The sequence below is a fragment of the Epinephelus moara genome, chromosome 14 (genome assembly GCF_006386435.1).
Source record: "Epinephelus moara isolate mb chromosome 14, YSFRI_EMoa_1.0, whole genome shotgun sequence".
Taxonomy (NCBI): domain Eukaryota; kingdom Metazoa; phylum Chordata; class Actinopteri; order Perciformes; family Serranidae; genus Epinephelus; species Epinephelus moara.
In genome coordinates, this window is record NC_065519.1 from 24,463,371 (window position 1) to 24,487,931 (window position 24,561).

At 41.2% G+C, this 24,561-nt stretch overlaps 3 protein-coding genes across 6 annotated transcripts in view; 1 reads left to right on the forward strand and 2 right to left on the reverse strand.

Annotated features, from left to right (window-relative positions):
- Positions 1 to 6,809, forward strand: part of LOC126401379 (TOG array regulator of axonemal microtubules protein 1) — a 14,450-nt gene extending 7,641 nt beyond the window's left edge. Inside the window, exons 8-23 of one of the 2 annotated variants that reach the window (XM_050062601.1) lie at positions 433 to 533; positions 627 to 791; positions 907 to 972; positions 1,157 to 1,326; positions 1,418 to 1,586; positions 1,771 to 2,007; positions 2,426 to 2,549; positions 2,877 to 2,982; positions 3,318 to 3,553; positions 3,721 to 3,879; positions 4,177 to 4,303; positions 4,401 to 4,516; positions 4,676 to 4,859; positions 4,984 to 5,203; positions 5,314 to 5,400; positions 5,509 to 6,809. In XM_050062601.1, coding sequence (XP_049918558.1) covers positions 433 to 533; positions 627 to 791; positions 907 to 972; positions 1,157 to 1,326; positions 1,418 to 1,586; positions 1,771 to 2,007; positions 2,426 to 2,549; positions 2,877 to 2,982; positions 3,318 to 3,553; positions 3,721 to 3,879; positions 4,177 to 4,303; positions 4,401 to 4,516; positions 4,676 to 4,859; positions 4,984 to 5,203; positions 5,314 to 5,400; positions 5,509 to 5,762 — 2,521 coding nt within the window. In that variant the 3' untranslated portion in view covers positions 5,763 to 6,809. Of the gene's footprint in view, positions 1 to 432; positions 534 to 626; positions 792 to 906; positions 973 to 1,156; positions 1,327 to 1,414; positions 1,587 to 1,770; positions 2,008 to 2,425; positions 2,550 to 2,876; positions 2,983 to 3,317; positions 3,554 to 3,720; positions 3,880 to 4,176; positions 4,304 to 4,400; positions 4,517 to 4,675; positions 4,860 to 4,983; positions 5,204 to 5,313; positions 5,401 to 5,508 lie in introns of both variants that reach the window. The other variant, XM_050062600.1, reaches the window with a different exon arrangement.
- Positions 6,810 to 7,878: 1,069 nt separating this feature from the next.
- Positions 7,879 to 13,703, reverse strand: ccdc28b (coiled-coil domain containing 28B). Of its 3 annotated transcripts, none has more exons than XM_050062619.1 (6): positions 13,484 to 13,703; positions 11,864 to 12,296; positions 10,798 to 10,970; positions 10,395 to 10,549; positions 9,254 to 9,276; positions 7,879 to 9,134 (listed from the first exon to the last, which is right to left on the reverse strand). In XM_050062619.1, exons 2-6 carry the CDS (start codon positions 12,097 to 12,099, stop codon positions 9,080 to 9,082), a joined length of 642 nt encoding a protein of 213 aa, XP_049918576.1. In that variant the 5' UTR covers positions 12,100 to 12,296; positions 13,484 to 13,703; the 3' UTR covers positions 7,879 to 9,079. The 3 variants fall into 3 exon arrangements, with proteins under 3 accessions (XP_049918576.1, XP_049918577.1, XP_049918575.1); XM_050062620.1 differs by having other exon boundaries at positions 10,798 to 10,967; positions 13,468 to 13,703; XM_050062618.1 differs by having other exon boundaries at positions 13,468 to 13,703.
- A 1,812-nt stretch (positions 13,704 to 15,515) lies between these two features.
- tmem39b (transmembrane protein 39B) lies at positions 15,516 to 21,717 on the reverse strand. The gene is made up of 9 exons (XM_050062667.1): positions 21,553 to 21,717; positions 20,680 to 20,882; positions 20,177 to 20,396; positions 19,901 to 19,984; positions 19,022 to 19,176; positions 17,934 to 18,267; positions 16,220 to 16,407; positions 16,004 to 16,124; positions 15,516 to 15,895 (listed from the first exon to the last, which is right to left on the reverse strand). The coding sequence occupies exons 2-9, from the start codon at positions 20,808 to 20,810 to the stop codon at positions 15,662 to 15,664; spliced, it is 1,467 nt and encodes a 488-aa protein (XP_049918624.1). The 5' UTR covers positions 20,811 to 20,882; positions 21,553 to 21,717; the 3' UTR covers positions 15,516 to 15,661.
- Between the last annotated feature and the right edge of the window lie 2,844 nt (positions 21,718 to 24,561).

The window sequence follows — 24,561 nt, forward strand, 5'->3', positions numbered from 1 at the left end:
CATCATGGTTCTTATATTGCCAGATTCCAGAGAGTCTCCCCTCCTCATATATGGCAGAATATGTCAACTTCCAACTTGCTATGGTGAGATACATGTACAAATGTAAGAATTTAGTCACACAGATTTGTTTTTTTCATTGATATAAAAATGAATATAAAATACAGACACACAGAAGGACATGGCATGATGGCAAATCTGGTTAGCCCAGATTGTCCTGAAAAAAAAAACAAGATATAGCATGTGTATGTAGCCTTTATAATGACTGTGATATGAGCTTAAAAGTAAAGGCAGTAAAAATACCCCCAAAAGGCCTAGGGCCCATAGGGTTAAAGCAGAGATAACCTTGTACCCATCTGGTGGCATTTGACAATGTGTTGAACAGTGCTAAGAAGTTCTCCAGCATAATTTCTCACTTGTCACATCTGTCGACAGTCCTGGAAGCTCTGCCTCTTCAGGAATGAAACCTCGCATTGCAAGAGTGCCTTCTGCAAAACTGAGGTCTTCTGTGTCCATGGACTTCAGCAGCCTTCAAGGTATAAAGAGGGATTCCAGGGGTTTGCCTAATCTGTCTTATTGTTTAGTTTATCTTATTAATGTCCTTGTTTTCTGGTTTTTCTTTTCTCAAGGATTGTCTCAGAGAAACGAGCTGTCATCTGAGGTGGGTGTTGTTGGGCAGAGAGTCACTTACTCCAATGGAACAATCAAAACTGAGGAAGACACATCGGGACCATCTCCTCCATTGGTCAAACCAGCCATCCGTGAATCTGTCAGAGCTCTAAAGCCGGCCAAAGGTCAGTCAGCGGTGGTATCAAACAGGACAGAGCTTTTTCCTGGATTTACCTAGTAATAATATTATGTGTCCTCAAATAATTAAATTAAATCATATTCCTCTCCTTTGATTCTTAGGATCTCAGAGCCACAGCAGCAGGAACTCACCAGCCACAGATATGCCTGAAGGAGTCATTGGAAGAGGTCAGTCTCTGCCATAAGTCATTGTTCAGTTTTCCAGTATTCTGTTCTGTGTCCAAAGTGTTTTAGCTTATTGTTGAATGTTTAAATAAGTCTCATCACTGATTCCTTTAGCAGTTGAGCAGATTAATTGTCCACCTGTCTGATAATACATCTACGCAAACATCCCCCTTGTGCTTCGTCTTAGGCATGTTTGGCACGGCAGCGTCCCCCAGCTCTCCAGGAGCCGCCTTGTCACTTGAGCAGGGTGATTCTGTGGCCAAGCCCCCTGCTGATCCCTCGGCAGGCGTCTACAGCCATGCTCTGTCTGGCAGTCACCTAGACAGCAATGACAGCCCACGTCCAGATGAGGTTAAGGTTAGTCACACTTTGTGCAGTGGAAAATCATAGCACATCGTACCAAGTTTCCACTCACCCTGTGTGTTTTCTACCAATGCATGTGCAGCAGAGGGTGAAGAATTCAAGGTTTAACCGGGATAAGACGCGACTGCAGTGTCTGGAGCAGCAAGAGGAGCAGTGCAGTCAAGCGGACCAGAAACGAGAAAAGATTCGCCACCGTGTCAGACAGATGCTGTCTGACTCACCCACAGACGAGAGTAGAGCATTAATCATCAAAGGCAAGAGAAAGATGTGAAACCTTTACCAATTGTTCTGTTACCATATTGCACTATAACTTTGAATCTTGCTGTGAAGTATAACATTGTATCCTCATGTTCTTTAAAGAAATTAAGTCATCCATTTATGCAGCTTATAATGTTTGCACCCAGAGACTTGAAACGTACATTTTTTTTCCTGACATAGAGCTGCATCTGAACGGCAGCACAGTGGCTTCCACAAAAGCTGACCTTCTCTCTGATGAGTCCCCTATCAGCCCCACCAGTCCCGCCAGCCCACCAGGACCCCAAAGCCCCATCAAGTGCTTCACTCCGCCCCACCAGCCAAGCCCCCCCACGGTGCCCCCCAACCCCAAAAACCCGTCCCGTCTCAGGAGGGCACCCAGCCTCAGCAGAACCCGACCATCGCTGTCACACAGCTCAGGTTAGAAGACCTTAAACTAAGACTTCATCTACCTGCTGCACATATCAAGTTCAATCATCTGTTTTTGAAACAACCCACTGTGTATCTTTATTATGTTGCTGTGTACCATCTCTCAGTTGATCTGACACCAGCTTGCAATTTAGCAGTTTTCCGCAGCATTATAAATGGATGAACCGGTGCTTCAACAGGTCTTTGTTTATAGAAAATGTTGGAACATTAATTAGACTGTCAGAGCCACCAGAGCATGGGTGAATAAGATGTTTGCTTTGGGTAATGTGCCACAATGCTTTGTTTTGACAACCTACCGTTAATGCACCGCCGCCCACACACACACTGCTTGTTTTCAGACTGATAGAGATGTAACACAAGACCGAATCTGTGTGTGTGTGTTGTGTGTGGTGTCTGACGGGCCATTTAGATGAGCTGTCCCCTGGTACTGTGGGCTACAAGAAGAATCTCTCAGAGCCTCCGGAGCTGTGTCCTTTTTCCAAGCCTGACCTGGCGCTGACACAGAGCTTCAACCTGCTGAGCTCCGAAGACTGGTGAGGAACACTGGCATGTTACAGTATCTCAGCTGCACTGAGCTCCATCCATCATACTTACAGTTCAAATCCAGGGCTCCTTAAGAGGTTTTTGAAATACAGAATACCATGTAAAAGGCATTAGCAGGTATTGATTAGCTAAGCAATTACATTAACACGGAAATATTAAATTACAGTTACTCTAAATATTAAGATATGTGTGTGGTAATGAAATCCATCATACTCAACAGGAACCATATCTTTAAGTTTGGTTAAAGAAAGTGTACAAAAAGCGGCTATCAATGGTGTCTTCTTTTTTTTTTCTTTTTTCTTTTTTTTTAACTCCAGGGAGAAGAAGATAGAGGGTCTAACATTTCTGCGCAGTCTGGCTGTCTACCACTCAGACACACTCCAGGGCAGGCTTCATGATGTCTGCCTGTCTCTCATTCAAGAGGTAGTACAACTTGTTGTGTAACACTCTCACACCACTTTTACTTTTTCAGTTTGCTGCTTTACTCCATCTCAACTTGCACTGCTTTACTTCAGGATTTATATGTTGATATCTGATTTTGCAGATTAATTCTCAGGCTACATCCACACTAATACAATCTCAAGCATTTTAGCACTGTTCCAGACCTAATCTCTGTCCATATTAACATGCCTGAAAATGCATGTCACATAACCATTGATGTACACTGTTATTGTCAGATAGATGTCTTAAACATCTATCTCTGTTGTTTGATGCTGGAATAACCCTGTTTCCACTATAACAATGTCCTTGTCATTCAGGTGAAGAACCTGCGGTCCAGTGTCTCCAGGGTCGCAGTATGTACACTGGGCGACCTGTACACCCACCTGCAGAAGGCAATGGACCAGGAGCTGGAGGGAACAGTTAAAGCACTACTGCAGAAAGCCGGGGAGAGTAACGCCTTCATTAGGCAGGATGTGGATGCAGCGTTGGGCTGCATGGTTAAGCACTGCACGCCAACTCGTTGCATCAATGCTTTGCTCTCTGGGGGACTGAGGTCAGTGTGCATCTCTACACACACACACACACACACACACACACACACACACACACACACAGTGAAGTGCTGTTCCACCGCACTCACAATTTTGAGTTTTAGTGGGTACTTTTGCACAATTTATAAAGCCTTTGATCGCTGAATTGGTTTCCCTTCTGCTCTGATAGTCACCTCAACGCAGTGGTGAGAAAATGCACCGCCCAGCACCTGGCTGATCTGGTGGAGAAGGTTGGTGCTGCCCGTCTTCTGTCTGGAGCCAAAGATCTCACAGATAGAATCTTACCTGCCGTTACCAAACTCGCACAGGACTCCTCACAGGAAGCCAGGTATGTTCCTCTGCTTTTGTTGTAGTGTTATAGTGCAGTTATCAGTGCGGTTTTTACAAGTAGAAAAGGTTTCAACTTTTGCATTTGCACAAGTTTTGTGTAATTCATAAATATTACATGTTTTACAAATTGTTTGTAGCAAAGAAACAAATATTGGCTGGGTCTTGTAGCTGATTCACATAAAATCCTTATCATGGTTTGCGGGAAATTCTATGCCATTAAAAACATAACTAATAATGGTAAATTCAAAATATGAAATTTCCAAAATTACCATTTTCATACTGGTTCAACCCACAGGTACTTTGGGCGACGAATGCTGCTGTCCCTCTCATCCCACCCTGACTTTGACAAGATCCTGGAGAAATATATCCCCACCAAAGACCTGCCGACCGTCAGAGACACAGTCTTCACTCTCAAGACAAAGGCACAGTGTTTTATTTTCTATGTTTATAAAATGTATGGTGCTCTTCCTAAAGGTCACACTGTCATCTTACCTGGAGATTGTTGGGTGTTTTTTTAAGGGTCTTGGTGAGATGCCCCAAGACACGCAGTCAGCCAGAGGTAGACGCTCCCTCCCAGGTAGCGGGACAGTCAGAGCCTCATCTCTCACCAGAGAGCCACTCAACCAGACCAACAGGTGGGTGTAAATATCAACCAGCACAGCAGCCCTGTTCAGCCTTTTGAGCAGAGGTTTAGCCAAGCACAACCTGTATAATGCATATATGAAGTACATTATTCACACTGTAGATGCAGGTTTATAAAATAAACTATGTGATGTGTTTTGCATCATCTACAGGGAGTCTAATAGCCATTACAGCTGTAGATCTCAGACGCAGAGTATTGCAGACAAGACCGAATACATCAAGCAGATCTCAGGTCTGCTGGGTTCAAAGGACTTCAGAGAGAGGATCAAGGGGATCGACCAGCTAGCAGCTGACTGCCAGAGCAACCCCAACATGGTCATCAATAGTATATTCCCGGTTAGTACTAACATTTTTGCTTTGTCATGGTTCTCAGTTACCATTATACAACCCTGTGTCATCTTAAAAACGCAACAAAATGTCTCACCTTTTTTTCCTTTCCCTCCGGCCTTCCTTCTTTCAGGTGTTTGATGCCTTCAAGGCCAGGCTGCAGGAGTCCAACAGCAAGGTCAACCTGTACGCCCTCGAGTCTCTGCAGAAGATCATCCACTTGTTGAAGGACAACCTGTCCCAAGTGGTCAACATCCTGGTCCCAGCAATCGTGGACAATCACCTCAACTCCAAGAACAACGCCATCTACTCTGCTGCTATTGGAGCTATTAATGCACTTATCTTAAATCTTGGTACTCATTTTGAGCATTCAGATATTTCTGGTAGAGGTGAAAGTAGAAGCTCACTTAAATTGGAGAATTGTCTTTATGTAACTTTGTGAATTTCTTTGTTTCCATGATAGATAACATACTTCTTCTTCAGCCTTTCTGCACCAAGGCTCAGTTTTTAAATGGCAAAGCAAAGGTGGATCTTATCGAAAAGGTTGCAGGTGTGTATGCTGTAAGAATTCTGATCTGATTCTGCAGTATATGCCTTGGCTCCCAAATTGTTTTGTATGTCTGACCACCTGTTGTGTCTTCTTGCTTTCTATTTCCAGACCTTGTGACAGAGCTCTACCCTCGCAAGCCCCAGATGGTGGAGCAGAAAGTGCTTCCCTTGCTGTGGCACCTCCTGGGCACCTCCACCCACAGTGGTACCATTCATGGCCGGGGCGGCAGCGTGAGGGGTGCTACCGCCAACCTGTGCCAAGCCCTTTACGCCCAGATGGGGCCCAGCCTGACTGAGTGTGCTGCCTCCCAGCCTGCCAATATCCACAAAGGTTTAAATGAGGTCCTGAGGACCGTATCCTAAAGATAAAACAGAGTCCAAACAGAATCTAATGTTGGAAGAGAAGAACATTAAGACTGACCTTACTTGAAGACAGAGATGTTCTACATTTCTTACAGTGCCTGCACTTTTATATCAGTAAAGAGAAAGTCCTTTAAAAAGTAGGAGCTCTTAATCTTATCTCAGTGAGATTTCCTCTGGTACAGACGCATGGACAATTGTAACATACTGACATCAGGTCTCTCACACACACACACACACACACACACACACACACACACACACACACACACACAACCTGCTCTCTTTGCACTTTGAAAAAGTAGCTCATCATCATGATAGACTTCATGAGTTTTACATTTTACCATCCTATGATTATCATTGCTTTTTTTTCATAATCTAAACATGTACTGTAGACAAATCAGAGACACTATTGCAGAATGTAAAATTTGAAATGCACAAAAAAAAGACGAGGAAGAAGACAGGGACCTGAAAGGTGTATATTTTTGCTGTATCATCAAATGTGATGTGATATTTTCAAAATGTCTTATGTAGTTGTTTTTTTGTGAATTGAGATTAACAAAACTAGTACAAAATACTTTTGTACAGCTCAAATGTGTATTTGCACAGTATTAGCTTCATCTGTAATTGTATGCTGTATAATGGTACAGTTTATAATTTATATATTGTGTAATGGTTTCAAAGTCTTGTTAATGATGTGCTGAGCTGGTACCGTCTGTCTTTTTTTGCATGACCAAAATTAACTGGCAGGATCAAAATGTGTTTATATTTTTGTTAAGGAGATATATATGTACACTGATGCCTAGATCAAGGTGGGGTTGGAACCAAGTCTCGCGGATGGGGACAGCGTGAAAGGAAAAGGAGTTCAGTTTTTTACTCCAGCGGTTGCCTGAGAAACAGTGAAAGCCCGGATCTGATTGTGTCTCAGTATAGTGCCAGTCTTCAAGTAGCCTTTTAACTCATCTATTGTTAAATTATATTGAACTTGTTTGTGGACAAGAGCAAAGACAGATTGATATATAAATAAAGTGTTTATTTCTGTAAAACCAACTTCCAGGTGCCTCATTCACTAATGCGGCTGGAAAAAATGGGTATTGATTACATCTGTTAAGGTCTCATCTCAACTGTTAGTTTGTTTTGAAAGGTGAATTAAATTCACACATTCTATGCCTTTAAAGTACCAAATTTATCTTTATTAAAGGGACCGTTCACCCTAAAATACAAACATACATATTCTTCCACTTACCTGTAGTGCTATTTATTAATCTAGATTGTTTAAGTGTGAGTTGCCGAGTGTTGGAGATATCAACTGTAGAGATGTCTGCCTTCTCTTGAATATAATGGAACTAGATGGCACTCGGCTTGTGGTGCATGTGAAAAACTCAACAGCAATATCTCTTCACAGAAGTCATGACCTGGTTTCTCAAGATAATCCACAGACCTTTTTGTGAGCAGTTTCATGTAGGAACTAGTTTCATTCTGCCAAACTGCACCCACCAATCAAATCACTGCTTAGAGGGAATCGTGCATCTACTGCTAGCTCACCTAGCACCACTGAGCTAGCTAACGTTACAGCTCAGCCAAGGATGACACCATTAATATTTACATCTTGCACTGTCACAGGCTCGAGCCTCTCATCCATGAGAAGATGCATAGTTCCTTCTGGGTGGTGATACGATTGGCGGGTGTAGTTCAGTAGAAAGAAAATAGTTCCTACATGAGACTGCTCACAACAAGGTCTGTGGATTATTTGGGGTCACTGGGTCATGATTTGTGGAAAGAGACATTGCTGTTGAGTTTGTAGACAAGTCTACAGCCGATATCTCCAAAACTTGCTAACTCATTAACTGATAAATAAACTGATTTTAGGGTGAACCGTCCCTTTAATGGGTAGTTACTGAATACACAAGACTGTTCACAAGTTTGTTGTTTTGACTGTGCTTAATTCTTATGTAAAGCCAATAGTAAATTTTCCTTATAATGTGTAAAACAACAGAAAATCACTGACTGTAAAGGACCTTTGACAAGTAGAAATGTAGTGTGTGACTGTAGAGGCTATGCAGGCCAAGGCCTTAGAAAAGAGGTGTTCTTAGAAAGCAGTCAAGAAAATGAGACAGACTCATATTACATGTTTAATAACCAAAATGCACAAATGCTTCGATGTTTCAGACGGATCACTATTATCACTTTAATTGGCTTGTCAGGAATTAAATAGTATGGCCAAGGTACATCACTGCCAAGGTTGAAATTAAATAAAACGCAAATCATACTGTCATCCCCGAAACTTTTAACTATAAAAGTAGCTGCCAATTTTTTAAATTGTACTGTTCAGAGATTTATGCCAGCCATATCACTCTGCTATCTGCTATCCAACACAGTATCATGAGAGACAAGTGAGTGTCCTTTGACCCACGTGTTACAGTAGGTGATTTTACAGCATTTCAACAGCAGGGTGGACGAGCTCATGCTCTGAGGGATGCTGCTACTGAGCCTGAAGTCAACCCTGATAAAGCACTGATGAACTCAAGTTTTGTTAACCGATCAGTGTCAACAAAAACAGTAGGTGTGCTGCACATTGGTAAAACATATAAACCATTATACAAGTTCATTCACCATAGATTTAGTGTCTTCTCACACAGTCCCTTTAAACAGTTATATCAAAGGTCACCCAGCTTTTAGTAAATCCAGCCTGCTTTTTAAGTATTAAACTTTCAAAGCAAAGCTATAAAAATGGCGGAGCATATTCAGGATAATAGCAAAAGTGAAAACTCCCTTTAAAGTTCTGAGCTAACCACAGTGGTGTTGTCGACAAGGGCCAAATATGTTTGCTACTTAAGTATGGCTCAAATTTCTTCCCTTTGCGAATGATGCAAAAGACAAAAGGCATACTATGAAATAAATACAACTTCTTCAACTGTCATGAAATGTGCTTTTTGTGATGGAAATTGGAACACAAATAGATAACCAAAGAGTACACCTGCATTGTTCGAAAATGATGATACTGATTCCTTGACCATGTCGAAAACTTAAACACAACATATTTTATCAAACACAACTGTTAAGTAAACCCTCTGATCATTTCTTGTGCCATGAATGAGGGCTTTATGGTTTTGGTTGAGTGTTCATTTAATGCTCTGCTGCTTTGAGTCACTATATTGTTCCCTCAGCTTCACCGACCAAATGGAAAAATAGCTCCTCCTCCTCCTGTGGATCTTTCCATTCTGTTACTAAGGCAGCTGGATCAATTCCATGGCAACCTGGACTGGTTAGATGTTGGGAGAAGATGAGTGTGTGGTCACTGTGCTCCGCGCCTCACTTTATCAGGGACCAGGTGTCTTGGGCAGGTCCTGGTTCTCAGCCAAGTGGAGCTTTTGTCTGAACGCGGACACGTTAAGAATTCACGCAGATGAATTTTGAGCTGTAAACATTATTTGTCTGAGCCTGGAGTGTTGGGTGATCCCTATAAATAACGTCATTTAATTAGGAAAGGATACATTGACGTGCTGAGCTCCTCCAGCTGCGGGAACAAACGGGTGAGAGGTTTATCGAGAATAGGAACAGCCAAAAATAGAACACGATGTGGTGGCACAAAAGGACTAATCACTAACTGTGGTCATGTTACATAACGGCCTGTGTGTCAGGTCAATATTTAAATTAAACTGTTATCATGCGACTGCATTGTTTACAAAAGCAACTAGTCAACTTCCCTTCTTATCCACACAAGGGAAAGTCACTTCACAGCCCATCTGCTCTCCAAGTATTCCTGGCAGCAGTATCTGCCTGTTCTCACCTCCCTCACACACTGCAGCTTCCCCTCAGTGAGCATACCAGCCCCAGGCGAGGGTAACTAGGAGCCACGCAACACACTAACAATAGAAACTCTTTCAAGGCATTCTTGGACTACACATCGCTGTTTGTGCTGGATAATGTTTAACATTTAAACATAGAATCAGAGCGTACAACAGCTCTAACACTGTCATATGACTAATCTCAGAGAAGCTTCACAGCTGAGCGTGAATGGAAGAGAAACTCGATTACAAGTTACTGTAAGTCATGAGCTTGACCTACGTGGAATAAATGCCTGACTCTTCTGACCCATGAGGCTCTCAAAAATGCACACACACTGCATTATTTAACTACTATCCTGCTGAAATATTCCATGACCCTTTGTGGGCAGTTCATGACTGTACTGAAGTGCTCCTATGACCTAATAATTTAATTCTCTCCTGGTTTTTTATTACACTGTTTTTAAGCTGTGACTATATAATTTGGTTTCGGCCTTGCTTGAGAATAAAAACAACGTGTGGGGAAATAATTTCAGTATTATGTGTACCTTACTGCTCAGCCTCAGGCTCGACCGTTTGTAAAAACACATCAGTGAAACCTGCCTCGCCCTGCGAGCCCAACTAAACTGGAGTAGACATTTCTGTGGTGAGTTTAGGTGCCATTTCAGTGGCTTGTCCTCAATGACAAATATTATTCTTTAAAATTCAGCGGGCAGTTTTGGCAATTTAAAAGGTACTGGATATTCAAAGATGCATCCAAGTTCATAACCTGGTGAAAACTGAGATTACATGTCCCTTGTTTATCAAAAGAAACAACACAGATGAGGATGCTGCTGTGCTTTTTGCTTACGTTACACAGCAGGTGTTCCAGGTTGTGGTCGGAGGCACACTTCCTCTGGTCCTCTGAAAGCTCCTCCACGTGGCTGTCGAGGCTGAAGTGCAGTCGGGCCAGCTTCTCCTGCATTTCACGCACATGCTCCAGCTGCTCGAAGGAGCAAACCTTACCTAGGAAACAGATGAGTGAAATAAGACAGGTGTAACTTCTCAAAGACACAAAGTGTCATATCTTGTGGCTGTGGGAGGATTACAGCAAAGTCATAAGTATTTCCATGGCACCTGATGTGTAAAAATAGCACCACAGCTATTTGATTTCAGCTTGATTCGTTTAACAAAGCCACTTTTCAACTGGCTTTATTTCCAGCCTGTAACAGAATATTCCCTCGGTGGCCTCTCTCTAATCAAGGTTATCTTACCGAAAGCCTGTAGTTTGCCTGAGTGAAAGTCATTGAGGAGGTTGAGGAGGCCTCCTTCCATCTCTCTCACGTCTGAGACATCTGTGAGAAAGGAGTGCTGCAGGGGGGAAGACTGGACTACTTTACTGGGCCCGGCAGGCTGGGGGGCCCTGGGCTTCTCCTTGTGAGGCCTGCTGGAAAGCAAACAGAAACATCACACTCATGTGTAATGAGTTATTTTAACTCAGTGACAACATTATTTAAAAAACAGCCACGCCCTCAGTCGTCTCATCACATGCATACAGTACTTAAGCTAAATTTTAAGGAGAAATGCAACTTGCCATAGCGATTTGATAACCCTTTAAGTGAGACTTAATAGCATTCAGAGGAAAAAATAACACAATCCTCCTTTAAAAATGAAAACTTGAATTCATAAGCAATAAAAACAACCCATACTCAGTTCAAAAAACTTCGGGTTTTTGCTGCTGTACTATACTTGGTCTGGTATGACCTGTGGCTTATAGAGACTAAAGCTAAAAAAACCTAAATAACACTATATAACAGATGTTACCAGTGAGTTTGCCCATTTTCTGACTCTTTTACAAAGGCTTAGCTTTGTTGCTACATGCTGAACATTATTGACCATTATCCAATAAATGTCAGTTAAAATTTTATTTATTTATCTATTTATTTAACATGGACAGTGCACAGCCACTTAGCTGCACCAGAGTAAGCTATAAGCTATTTTTCATCTGTCGTCCCTGGTCAGGAAACAGAGAGTAATTTCTCTGCTCATATACTATATACACCAGTTATACAATTAGTTGACTTCTCCCTGTATATTTAAATGTCAGTGCAAAATGATGAGTATAGTGTATTTAATTCTGACGCACTTTTAAGATAATAGACTTATTCTACTATACTCAGGTGTAGCTGTGGTGGAGATGCTGCACACTGTATATGATCTGACTTATCTAATAATGCCTGTTACCTGTTTGAAAAAGGATGATAGGACAAAAAAATGTACAGAGTATTTGCAGCAGTTTGTGTTTCCTGGAGGAATGTCCTTTTACATTAAGACACAAACCTGGCGGTCTTTGGTGGAGCTACGACGGCTGTAAACACCTCTTTGGGCTGCCCTGGCGCTCCTATCGACCTCTTGAATTTGCCTCTGTTCTTGGGGGAGGGGGGCTGCGGCAGGCCGAGAGAGAAGGTGGCACTTTTGCTGGCTGGCAGGACAGACAGTTTGCGGGGGTTGATGGGGGGAGGAGGAGGCTGCGGGAGAGACACCTTTGGGCTCCGCTTCTTGCGTTTGTCCTCCATGATTATTTATCTTTAAAGAGAAGGTCTCCGGGGGTGAGATGATGAGGGGGGCACTGCCTGGCTGGTGTACAGGATGTCCTGCGCAGCAACAAAGGTAGGAAGTTCAAAACCAGCAGCCTTCCCCCTCCCTGAGAGAAGGATGGAGAAGGATATTCTGACTGTGCCAAAATTAGTGCTGCAGCTCAGGATTCTCCACTCTGCAAAAAAAAAAAAAAAAAAGCATTTAGTGGTGCTTTCATTAGTTTAACAGCATCCACAAGTTATCGCATCAATATATCTGTCACAGACAAATCTAAATCATCAGAAGGGATGCTACTACATCTCAATAAAAAGTGACAGACAAAGTGTACCACTGATCGACCTGAGATGAAAGTTTTGCAGGCAATCTTCTTCCTTTTTCATAATGCCTCCCAGGTGTAAACAGGGAGTGAAACAGTGGCCTAGAAAGATATTTTTAGAGTAGCCTCAAAGTGGAAAGACCTTAGAGAATATGTGTGAGCTGAAGGATGCCCCCGATTAATATTTTAAGGACATTTCTCCAATCACACAAGCCAAGACAAATGATCCAAGAAATCCATAGTGCTTCACTGCAGTGGATTGTGTTCTCATGTTTTATTACTTGAAAGGCTGCAATGCACAGACAGGTAACATGAGTCCAGAGGAGCGTAGTGTATGTTATTAAAATGGACCTAATGTACAGAGCTTTCAGACAAATGGCTGAAAGAGAAAATCAATACACTGCATTGTTATTGAGGCTTCCCCATGGTAGGATAGTGGAGTTTAAAGGTCTTACCCTTATCTATTTACACTCAGTGGGTGACCAGAAAACAGCACATTTTACACTGTGAAGTAAGCCAATAAAATACAACAGACCTACAATGAATTATGATATTTTTCTGTGAATTAAAGGCAGTATTACAGGACTTGTATTGGATAACATTAGTTGGATAACATGTGGCATTTTCAGTAATATAACAACCTCTGAACTATTACAGCAGTACAGTGGTTGTTTATTGGTGCATATACAGATAAAGTGAGGGCATTTATGTCACTGTGGTGTCTGTTATGTGGCTATTTAACACTACACCCCATTAAAATGGGATGAAATCACAGTTATAGTGTGTTATCTCCCTAACACTGCGTCAGCCTCCGTTCAAAGTAGAATCCAAAGATGGCCCCTACTGTAATACACAAAGGCAACTTTATACGCTGAAACCCTTCTTCACTTGGATTATATCAACACTAAAGAAAAGCTGTTAGAAGAACAAAATGGAGACAGCTGTTTGTGACACCATACTGATAAATTCAGAGTGAGAGCAGACGTGTAAACAGATTTATCGTCCTCGAGTGACACAAATAACGACTTACCGAATCAATTACGCACCAGAGAGCAACCTGGCTGAGCACGGCGTCGCATTTCTCCTCCCGCCATTTAAAAACGTCAAAGTACACTTCATTTACAGCAGTCTTCATACAGCATAGTGCTGGTGAGTCGACTCCGCAGCACCGCTGAAAATTACTGATGAAATGTAAAGAGCCGCGCGCGGCATCGATGCGCTCGGCTCGTGCGGAGCTGTCGTCTTTATCCGTCTTAAAGGGCCAGTACACCCCTTTGTGTGTGTGTGTGTGTGTGTGTGTGTGTGTGTGTGTGTGTGTGTGTGTGTGTGTGTCAGGGGAGGAGCAGCCCTGCAGGTCGGTGTCACTGTTTACTGTCGTACAGGTGCAGCCAACAGCATGCTGAGCAAAGCTTGACACTGATCAGCTGATGGTGCGAATATCTTACTTATATTATAGCCTGGAGGTTTTGCCATTGCAGGTACTCGGCACTTGAAAATATTATAAACAGGACACATGGTGACGCCAGTGTTCATGTTTCTTTATGATCCTCATCACTTTCACTGACATCTTGAAATATGATAATTACTCAGCTACCTCGATTAATGGCTTTACTCAGGGGCGTATCTAGGATTTGAAGACAGTGGGGACATAGTCCGGACCTCTGTAGGGGGGGATCCTCCCCTGGGAATCTTTTTATGCATGCTTTTTTATTCATCTTTTTAGGAATCTTATTTACCCTGTTTTTTTATTTTAGTTTCCAGATTAATTATGAATTGTGACATTGACATTATCAGTTGTTAGCAATTAGCATTGAATAGAAACAGAATACTTTACATCTTATGCTACTTCATACGAAGCACCTCTGCATCTTGGAGGGAAATATTGTACGTTCACTCCACTACCTACAGTATATTAGTTTGCAATAGTTACTTGAAAGACTTAATAAACAAATAAATAACTGTATAATTATAGATTTACCCACCCAGCAGTCTATAAAGCATTTAAAATGAGCTCCATCTTTACCCGCTGCAACATTAAAGTGATTTTTAGTGTGCTTGCTATTTTGCACGTGATCACACAAAATGCGCTGCTTAAATGACAGAGGACCCAAAACTCATGTTTTTGATCAGTGATATATTTTCTTCGAGGGCCTTAATGCATTAACAAAATGACACATTATTAGATCAATTTTTAAAGATTGTCATTAGACTTATTTTTTCAGTACATATATATATATATATATATAATATATATATACATCTTTAAGGCCTAATATTCACAAGGTTGAATTTAAGACTTCTTAAGGATCTACAGAAACCCTGGAAATGTAGTGTAGTGGTATAAAGTAGCACAAAATGGAGAGTACGAGTACCTCAAAATTGTGCAACACTTGAGTAAATGTACTTAGCCGTAGTTGTACTTTGTTACTTTTCACCACTCTATAGTCTGAAATCAAGAATTTAAACAAAGGGCGTTATAACACCATATATCCTTACACTGTCAGCTCGGATAAGAAAAAAAAACTTTAATGGAGGAGTAAGGAAATGGAAGAGAAGTGACAGAAGGATCTGTCCCAGGCAAGTACTCCAGCTTTATGAAAAGTGCAGTGCTATAAATGTAGAGGAAGGCTATGATAATTTCAACCCCACTGCATTAAAAACCTTTAAACCAATTAATTTGGAAACCATCCATGTGAATTCATGCAGTGAATTAATATCTTTGAAACTGCCAGTGTGATATTAAGTTTTTTAAATTAAAAAATGTGACTCATTTAAGTTTCGTATTTAAATTTCAACATTTAGTATTCAGCAGGGAGTAATTAGAATTCAGTGCTAAAAATCTTTGCTTACATCAAAATAATAAATTAGCTGGGAAATCACATTTAATGTTTTGAGTCAGTAACTGTGCAACATTAAAAGTGACCGTGTCCTTAGCAATGAAGAGTAAACTAATGTACCCTGTCTACTCAAATTCACACATATGTCCTGAGAAATTCTGAGTTCCTTTTTTGAAGCACAGAGGCCTCTTGTGGTCACAACATGAACATGTTTTAGAAGCAAATAAAACCAAAGCAAACCTTTAAAGTAATACAAAAATATTTCTTTTTATTATGGCAGATCAGAACAAAAACGTGACACAAAATGCAGTTTGTAGAAAAAATACAGAGCTCTTAGGCATGTTTGTGTTGTTCCAAAGTGAAGCGACCCGATAATAAAACCCAAGTCTAACTGACTTTCTGGTCTGACGAGCTGTTTGAGTAAGAATATGCCTTTCCGAGGACTATTCTGTCTCTGAGAAGCTTGAAGAAAGCGTAGTAGTTGCTGAAGAGAATCAGAGCCAGTGATATCGTCTGATGCCACTTTTCTGAGCATATCAACGAGTAGAGCTGGTAGAATATCATGGCACCTTCCAGGATGATGAGTATGTTCAATATTCGTAAAGGCTTGTTGAAGAAGAACTGGGAAGAGGGAAAGAGACAGGATGCAGTCAGTCATCAGTACGTGCAAGTAGCATCAGTAGTATCTGGTGGTGTTCTACGCGACTTGGGTTATTTAAGAACACTCACATAGAAGCGATAATGGGACACATCTGATGGAACTGCCACATTGTAGTGACCCATGGCCTTGTACACATTCTTATTATGTTTAACCAGGACTCCCTGTGGCCACATATACTCTTCTGTCCATCTGTGCAAAGGGAGAAAGCAAAGAAAAATTAGGATCTGAAACAAATTAGCCCAAATGGATCTGTAGCCCAGTAACAGACCATGAGCAGTACATACATGTGCTGAAGAACATTGGAGCAGAGCGAGGGGTCAACTTTCTGCCAGCAGCCCAGGTGAGCTGCAGCTTTATGGAGCAGGTCACAGTATCGAGGTGGCAGCAAGTGCCTCATGAGGATGACTGACGTACTGACTGACACCAGGATGAACAGCTCACAGGACCAACGCTTGTCCACATACTGCGTACTCTGAGGGAAGATAGAGGCGAAAAAATTAGAAGCATTATTGGAGCATATTAAATGATATAGCTATGTTTTAAAAGTTACAATAAAAGGAGCTCTATGTGATATTCAAAGCACATTAGGGTCACAGCTCGGTTAAGTGGTGCAGGAATGAGCCCTAAAACCCGGAAATGAGTTAGCATTTTAGCACTCCCACTTCCCTTGTCTATGGGTAATTTGAATGGGTTTTTGATTAGATGACTGAAATAAGGTCTGTGGTTAACACGAGCTAAAGAGACTTTTGCGTTTTGTTCTGCAACATAAGATACGACTGCCCGCTTTTGAATTTTTAAGCTTTTGTCTTAAGAAAGGCGGTTGCTAATAAGTGCCTACGTACATGAGGCTACGGAACATCGTCTTGCAGAATATGGCTTTACGGCCTTGCTTTGGTGGTAACCTTAAGTCATTCAACCATTGAGTAGTTCGTTTACAGCATAATGTTAGCTTTTTACTTTTGGCGATTGCATTTACATTTCAATAATCATGAAAGTGGGGTTCATTTGTGAAGATTATCTTGCTGAACAAAATGTGTATCATAAACATTTATTTACCACAGAGCTAATTTTTTTTACAACAATCCAAAATTCAATGGGGAAATCCCATAGGCTTTCTGACAAGGAGACGCTAACTTCCACATTGGCCTACAAAAAACGTCATCCCTGCAGCACTCTATCACTCTATACTGCAAAACTGTACACTATCACATAAAAATAGATTATCATAATTTGTACATTTGCTTATCTGCGGTACAAAAAAAAAATGCAACTGAACGCAGATTCTTATCTGCATGTGCACATTTCCTTTCCATCTTTACTGTCAGACTTTTCACTTATATTTGCATTTAAAAAAGTTTCAAGTTTCATTTATATTAAAGCATTTGTTCAACCAAAAAAAAAAAACGACCTTTTTTTTTTAGTCTGTTAAAGGTCATTTCAACTGATGATAGATATATGGTGATACTGTGACACCAAGATATTTTCAGTGACGATTATCATACCAGAAAAATCTCATATTATCGCAACCCTATCTTCCAGACACAAGCACACAGCTGCAGCATGCAACGTGGCTTTGTTTTGCTAATCCTTTGCTTAAAGAGTGGTTGGGCAGCAGGCAAACCCAGTGATGCTACTGATCCATTGAAATCATATACAGTGACAAAGACAGGCTACCTTTGATGTTAATGCACATTTAATATAGTTTTCATATGTATACATGAGGTAGTGGATTCGTAACTTTAATGTCCAAAACTTAGTGATATGATTTCAATGTGTGTATCAATACTTTTTGGACATTTTCCCCACATTTGAATAATACTGATAATCGTGACAGTTTCGGTCACTATAATCATGATATGAAAATGTTTATACCATGATTTAGAGGCTGCCTCTGCTCAGGATGACATTACTCCACACATCTTTACACAGCAAACAGCTGTCTGCTGCTACAATAATGCTGTAAATATCATATAAAGCTCCTTTAAGACAGTTCCTTACCTTGACAAACCAGACGGGTACAAAGGCCACATAATAAGCACTGAGCATCGAGCTGACCAGCACCTCCTTCATCCTCCAGTTGAAGTCCATCTTCAGGTACTCCACCTCCTTACGGATGAGATCTGGGGAGAGGCAGCAGGCGTGCGTCGGCATGGCCTGGACGCCGTACAGCTGGCTGGTGTGCTGCTTCCACGTCTCCTTCAGCACAGTCAAGTAGTCCCTGCCCCGGCCCACGCTGCCCACCTCCTTGGAGCCGATGCTGGCGATGGGGGAGAGTGGGCCAGCTCGCCGGAAGTCACAGCTCAGCCGGAAGAAAGGGATATACATACCGAATCTGTGGGAAACAATAGCTATGATTAACTTGAAGAACACCTAAAACCCCACATCAAGACTGCCAGGGAGTCTCCAATACGGCTCCTAGAGTCTTAGTGTCAGCAGTTAAAAATCTGAATAACAACGAATCATGAAAATGTTTTCCTTATTTGGATTAATGTTAAACTTGTCCTTCTTCTGCACATCACTGCCTGTCAACTGCTTACGATATACCGGGCCACTCATGCAGCACATGTTTGCAAATGCAGACACCACATTGTGGCGGCTGTGGCTCAGGAGGTAGAATGGATCGGCTCCTACAGTCCGCATGCCCTTGAGCAAGTTACTAAACCCAAATTAAGTAGTGTAAAAGCACTTCAAGTGGCCGAAAACCTAGAGAGGCACGATACAACTGCAAGCCCATTTACCACATCCAAATGTCCTGCACTATCAGATCTACCAGGAAATGAGAGGTACATCTATTTCAACCTGCTTTGATTTATTAATATTTAATGAATGTTTTCAATGGAAGCTCTTCACTAGAATGCTTGAGAGAAAATAAACACAAGATCATGATCTCAGTTCAGACTACTTTTAAGTGAGCACAAACTTTCTGCGACGCTTATATACAGTGTGTCCATTGAGGACTATATGTAATATTTGTCCACTTGATAAAGCTATAGCACAGACTATAACAACACTGTTAACAATAGAATCAGTGGATGGCGACTGTGACTGCCCCTCGCCTATTACATGTCCTCCCTGTGCATACTTACGGGTAGCAGAGGAAGAGGAGGCTAAGGACTGAATATGTTCTGAACAGGTAAATGAGGGAGCGGCACAGGCTCCAGCCTGTCAGCGTCAGCACAGCAAACCGAGCCATCACGAGAAATATCGAATGAGGGAAGGATAGTTTCCCACTCTGTGATGCCTGGAGGAGAGAGGAAGACAAAATATTCAGATTCAGACGACTTCATTAATCCCACCAGGGGCAACTTGTTTGAACAGCTTGCCTGGCACACACACTGTAACACAGAGTAACATGTAGACGCATAAAGATGAGTAATAAATAAAAATACACCAAGGAGCCCAGCGGAATCAAGGAACCGACAAATAGAAAAAAAGTTAATAGTTTGATCATCAGTGAAAGAAATAAAAACAATTAAAAAACATTTACAGAGAATTTAAAAGATGAATCACAGAGGGAATGAGATTATAAACAGCAGTTAGTCTTAGAAGCTGGTAAAATGTAACAACGCCCTAATGGCACCAGAGAAAAATTGCAAAAACCGGTCAAGTCCCTTTGTGTCACTCCTGTGAAACAAGATTTTACCAATGCTATTTAGACTGTTTCTGTCTTTCAGACAGACTGTGAAACCAGCAGTTAAATGAAAAGCAAAGGAGGATCTCAATAACAGACTGAGAAGTCACATGCATTAAAGTGCAGGAGAAATGGAGAGAGTATGGCGTGTTTCCTTGAGAGTGTTTGAGAGCAGGAGTGTATCTGAGGCTTGTAAACCCAGTGCAGAACCGATTCTATGAAGTCCAGTGTCTGCAATAGTTAAGTCTTTACTTTGTCTTTACTTTTACTGTGCTATTTTATATTTGAGTATGGATACACAGTTAAATGACAGGTAGAAAAGTAGAATTCTTACCTCTTTAACAATTGCTGCGATTAACCTCCTTGCCAGTATGATGATTGTAAACACCAGCATGTTATAATCAATAAGGTGAAAGTTCTGTAAATAATAAAATGGACTCAGTATCATTGCTCCCACTTGCATCATTTTGTAAACATAAGTAAGCACAGCCCTGAAGTACCAGTTAAGGTTACCAGTAAGATATGGAAAATTCGAGATACATTAATCTATGGCATTCATTATCCTTATTAAACACGATCATCAGTCAATAGCTGACCGCCGGATGCTCACCAGTGATGTGTGTGAGGGAGGGTGTGATGGAGGGTACCACCACACGGTCTTGTAGATATTGACGTAATGGACAAAGAGGGCGATGAGGTGGCAGAAGAAAAGATGGAGCTCGAACAGCACGTTACGATCCACGGATAACTCGGGGATCTTACAGTGCTTTAGAGGAACCACCGTCTGCGCAGCCAGTGGGGGGCTGGACATGCATGTGCCCGAACCATTCCTGCAAACAAAACAAACAAAGCCACCTCACCATCTACATCGTCACTTTCCTGTCTCCAAATATTCTTAAGGATGTGTCAAAGTTTCTCCCATCAAGTCTGTTTTTATAGATCACAACTTTTGCGCAGGAAGTGTCGTACGCCTCTTTCATGCTTCATTTTTTGCATACACAATGTTTATAAATGAGACCCCAGATAAGAGGAAGTCCTTTCACACTCCCAGGCTGCAATGTTCATTTCTCAGCTCTAACAGTGTGTGTTTAGCAGCAGTGTATCAGAACTCACCTCGTACGAGATCGCACCCCTGTGACCGGGGAGCTGGTCGAGTGGTTCCCATTGCTGACCGAGCCTGGTTCGCTGCTTAGTGGAGGTCTGCAGTACGTGGTACGGTTCGCTCCTCTCCTTCCACCAGCCATCACAGACACACCCACGGCTCACTTCTCCCAGCTATGCAACTGGTTTTATGATTTCTCACCTTGTGGTTGCACCTGTTTAATAAAAGAGGGCAGACACAGAGCACATAAAATATCCAATATTATCTAATAATATATATTGGCTGATTGGTGTAAATGATTAAAATAGTCTGTGGTATGTATCACAAGGGATATAATTGAATGGCAAAGCATCAGTCACTTAGTAATGAAGCTATAATTTGGTCAGTGATTGGATTAGTCATGCAGCTGATAATGGAAGGAGTGGTGCACAGTCATAACAAACAACATAAACATGAATTAGCAAGTTTGAGGTTTTACGACCAAACACAGCACGTGCAGAGCCACATGAATCTGCAAAACCCTCCCTCATAAATATGCATCAAAAACAGCCAGCACTAAACAAGTTGGCACTAGCTGCATAGCATCTTTTGATATAGTGCAAGTTTTGCGGAAGCTGACACTGCGAGCTAGCTAAGTAGCATCTTAATCTGATCTGTTCCCGGGTTAAAATGTCTCATGAGAGCCAGTTTCAGGTCGAGATATGAGGCAGGAGGCGACAACAACGTGGACCTGTACAATGAGCGACGGACCCCGATGTGTCCGCCAACACCATGCTTGATTTAATACAAAGATTGAGGCCTTGCTATGCTAACAGTATCTCTGGCTAGCTAGCTAGCTTCCAGCCAACCTACCAAACAGGCTAGACAAGAAAATAAAAGCTTACCAGTGGCAGTCTGTGTCGTCTGCGTTAAACGCTGCTCTGTTGCATTAATAACGAGTTAAACGCAATAAATTTTCAGCATATTTACTGAAATACTGGTGTGTTTTCCGTGGAAATCAGCGGAGACAGTCATTGTTGATGTGGGACTAGCCGCTGATAGATGGGGGCGCGGATATGTTAGCGACCTGTGGGAGGAGAGACATTTAAAGGGACATTCCGCCGATATTCACACAGCAGCAACAAGGAGGAGAGAGCAGGGTGTTTTAATGATACTAATAATTTATGAAAATGTCCATGTCTGTAGTTATTTTTGGTATGACAGACACTCCTGAGAGGCAGCTGTGTCACAGTAACCAGCTCATTTAGTGCCCCACCCCCTAAAGTAAATTGCATTTTAGACGCTGGTGCATATCCTGGTTTAAGCTCATGGTCAGGACATTTTTCAATGTTTTACAATATTGTGTTTGGTGTCATTTTAAAGGGGGCCTTCATGGCTTTCATTCAAGCCCAATTGTTAATCTTACTGACAAATATGGAGGTAACTGTCGCCCTTTAAACAGTCAATGACACACATTTTTTCCAATTTTCGCACATATTATACCTTTGCTTTAAGCCCTTCAAAATATCATCTACAGACATGGACATTTTCATAAATTATTACTAAGTTTTGCCACCTTGATTGGTACTGAAATCTGGTCTGGCCCATGGACTATGTAGAAGCTGCCCCTTGTTGAAGGAGACATTATTTATGGCTCTCCATTCATCTCTGTTTATTAATTTTTCTGTCTGAAGTTACTGTAGGTATTGGTTATCAACTGGAACTGACAGACCGTCTATTTTTTCTGATTATTTTGTATTTTGAGGGAGGGGCAGGTCAAATAAGATTGCTCTTTTTTTGGTCATGGAATATGTATTGAAGTTGTTTTGATTGTGAATTTAGTTGTTGTACATGGACATGAGTGGGGAAAAAAACTCAAAACAATATTTACTGAACAAAACTTTAAATGCAAAAATTTTGTTTTTGCTCCCATTTTTCACAGGTTTAAGTCGAAGATCTCAGACTTTTTCTTTTTTTTGGTTGATATATTTCTCTCAAATTTTGGTCACAAATTTGTAAAGATCTATGTTAGTGTGCGCCTTTTCCAAGATAATACACACACCCAACAGGTGTAGCATTTCAAAATGGTGATTTAAGGCTATGCTGTGTAGGAGCTCAATAATCAGGGCGCCCAGTGCAGTATATGACATATTGTGATCCAGCTCAGGATGTGATGTCATTGAAAGTTGTGTTATTGACAACAAACGGGCCTTGAAATTAATTATTCAAAGTCAGAAAAGAGTTTTCTACTTATTTTCTGGGAGTGAACTCACGTGGCTTACATGATACTGTAAATGTGTTATTGTAACAATAAAAGCTCATCAGTTACAGTGGACCCATGAAGAATGTGGACTTGACTAAAATACAGTCAGTACTCTATAAATTGGCTGTTATTGCCATAGTGTGCTGATATTAGGATTTAATTCACCATTTATATTTTTGGTTTCTCTAAATTTGTATGCACTAACTCATGAACTCATTATTAGCATGTTTTAGCTTACTGTAATATGTAAGCATGTGAGGAGGTTCTACCAAGCAATCAGATAACTGTGTGTATTTAGTATACAATTATACTGGATACACTATATATGTATATGGTCCATAATATAAAATTATATAAAAATCTCCTCCATCCGTTGACATAGATGAGTGGTTAAGGCCATGGTGATTGGATAGTTTGTGGTGACCACTAGGTTGGTTAGGTTTACAACCTAGCACTTGCCCTCAGTCACAAAAACGGCTGTTCATAGTCTTGTAAATATGTAATAAATCCTTAATGAATCCATCATGGTGCAGTTTATGTCTTTAAGGTTACATTATGATTTATTTTCATTCTCCAAGAATTATATTTCTATCAATACAATTCAGTTTTCCATTGAAAGATGATAACAGTGAACCTTGTTGTGTCTGGAACCATTTTTTTCTGACCACAGCTTCCTGAGAGTGTTTATTTCATATGGGACAGTAGATTATTTATTTTGACTAACTAAATCATCCTTTTCAACCATCTCTGAACTTCTTGTTTTGTCACTATTTGTCGTCAGAAATGACAGTGTGTTTTCGTGTAGGAAGTTAATTTTTGTTTTTGGTTTGTTTTCATTAAAAAATAATAATGAAACATTTTTAAACATTTGTATGATTCTACTTGACTGATGAGCTTTTGCTGATGGATTATTAGGAGCTGAAAAGCTCAAGACTTTTTTTTTGCAACATGTCTAACTATTGTAACTTTCTAACAATATAAGACACTGACAGACACAGTGGCATTTTTAAGCAAATTCAACACAAGCCAATTTAATAATATAGCAACAGATCACAAAAATTATCTAACACTAATAAAAAATGGGCTCGATCAGCTCCTGATGTATCTGGGAGTCCATGAAGTCCAACGGGGCCTGAAGAAGACCACATAAAAAGACCTTACACAGCGTATGGAAATACCTGTAAGAAGAAGAAGAAGAATATGTAAACAGACTGTAAACAGACAGATGGCTTTAGTTTATCAACCCAGGCTACTATTACACAGCATTGTTACATGTTATCTGAATGGTTGTATTTACAAAGCATTGTTACATGTTATCTGAATGGTTGTATTTACAAGTGGATCTCTGGTCCCTGCTGTTCCACTGAGGTCTTCACATGGCAAAAGGATTGGAGTCTGAGGTGCAGGTTGCTGCAGGAGGGTGGAGATGGAGCTACAGTTGTTGCAAGAATCTGCAGGTGGAGGCATCAGTGAAGGACTCTGGTTTAGTCTGTTGGAGATAGTTTGACAACAGCCATCTGCCAGAATCTGCAGGTGGAGGTGGAGGTGCAGGTTGCTGGCAGAGGCTGTAATAGGTGGAGGTTTGGCTGCAGCAGTCTACCAGAATCTGCAGGTGGAGGCGGTGATTGCAGGTTGCTGGCACAGGCTGTAG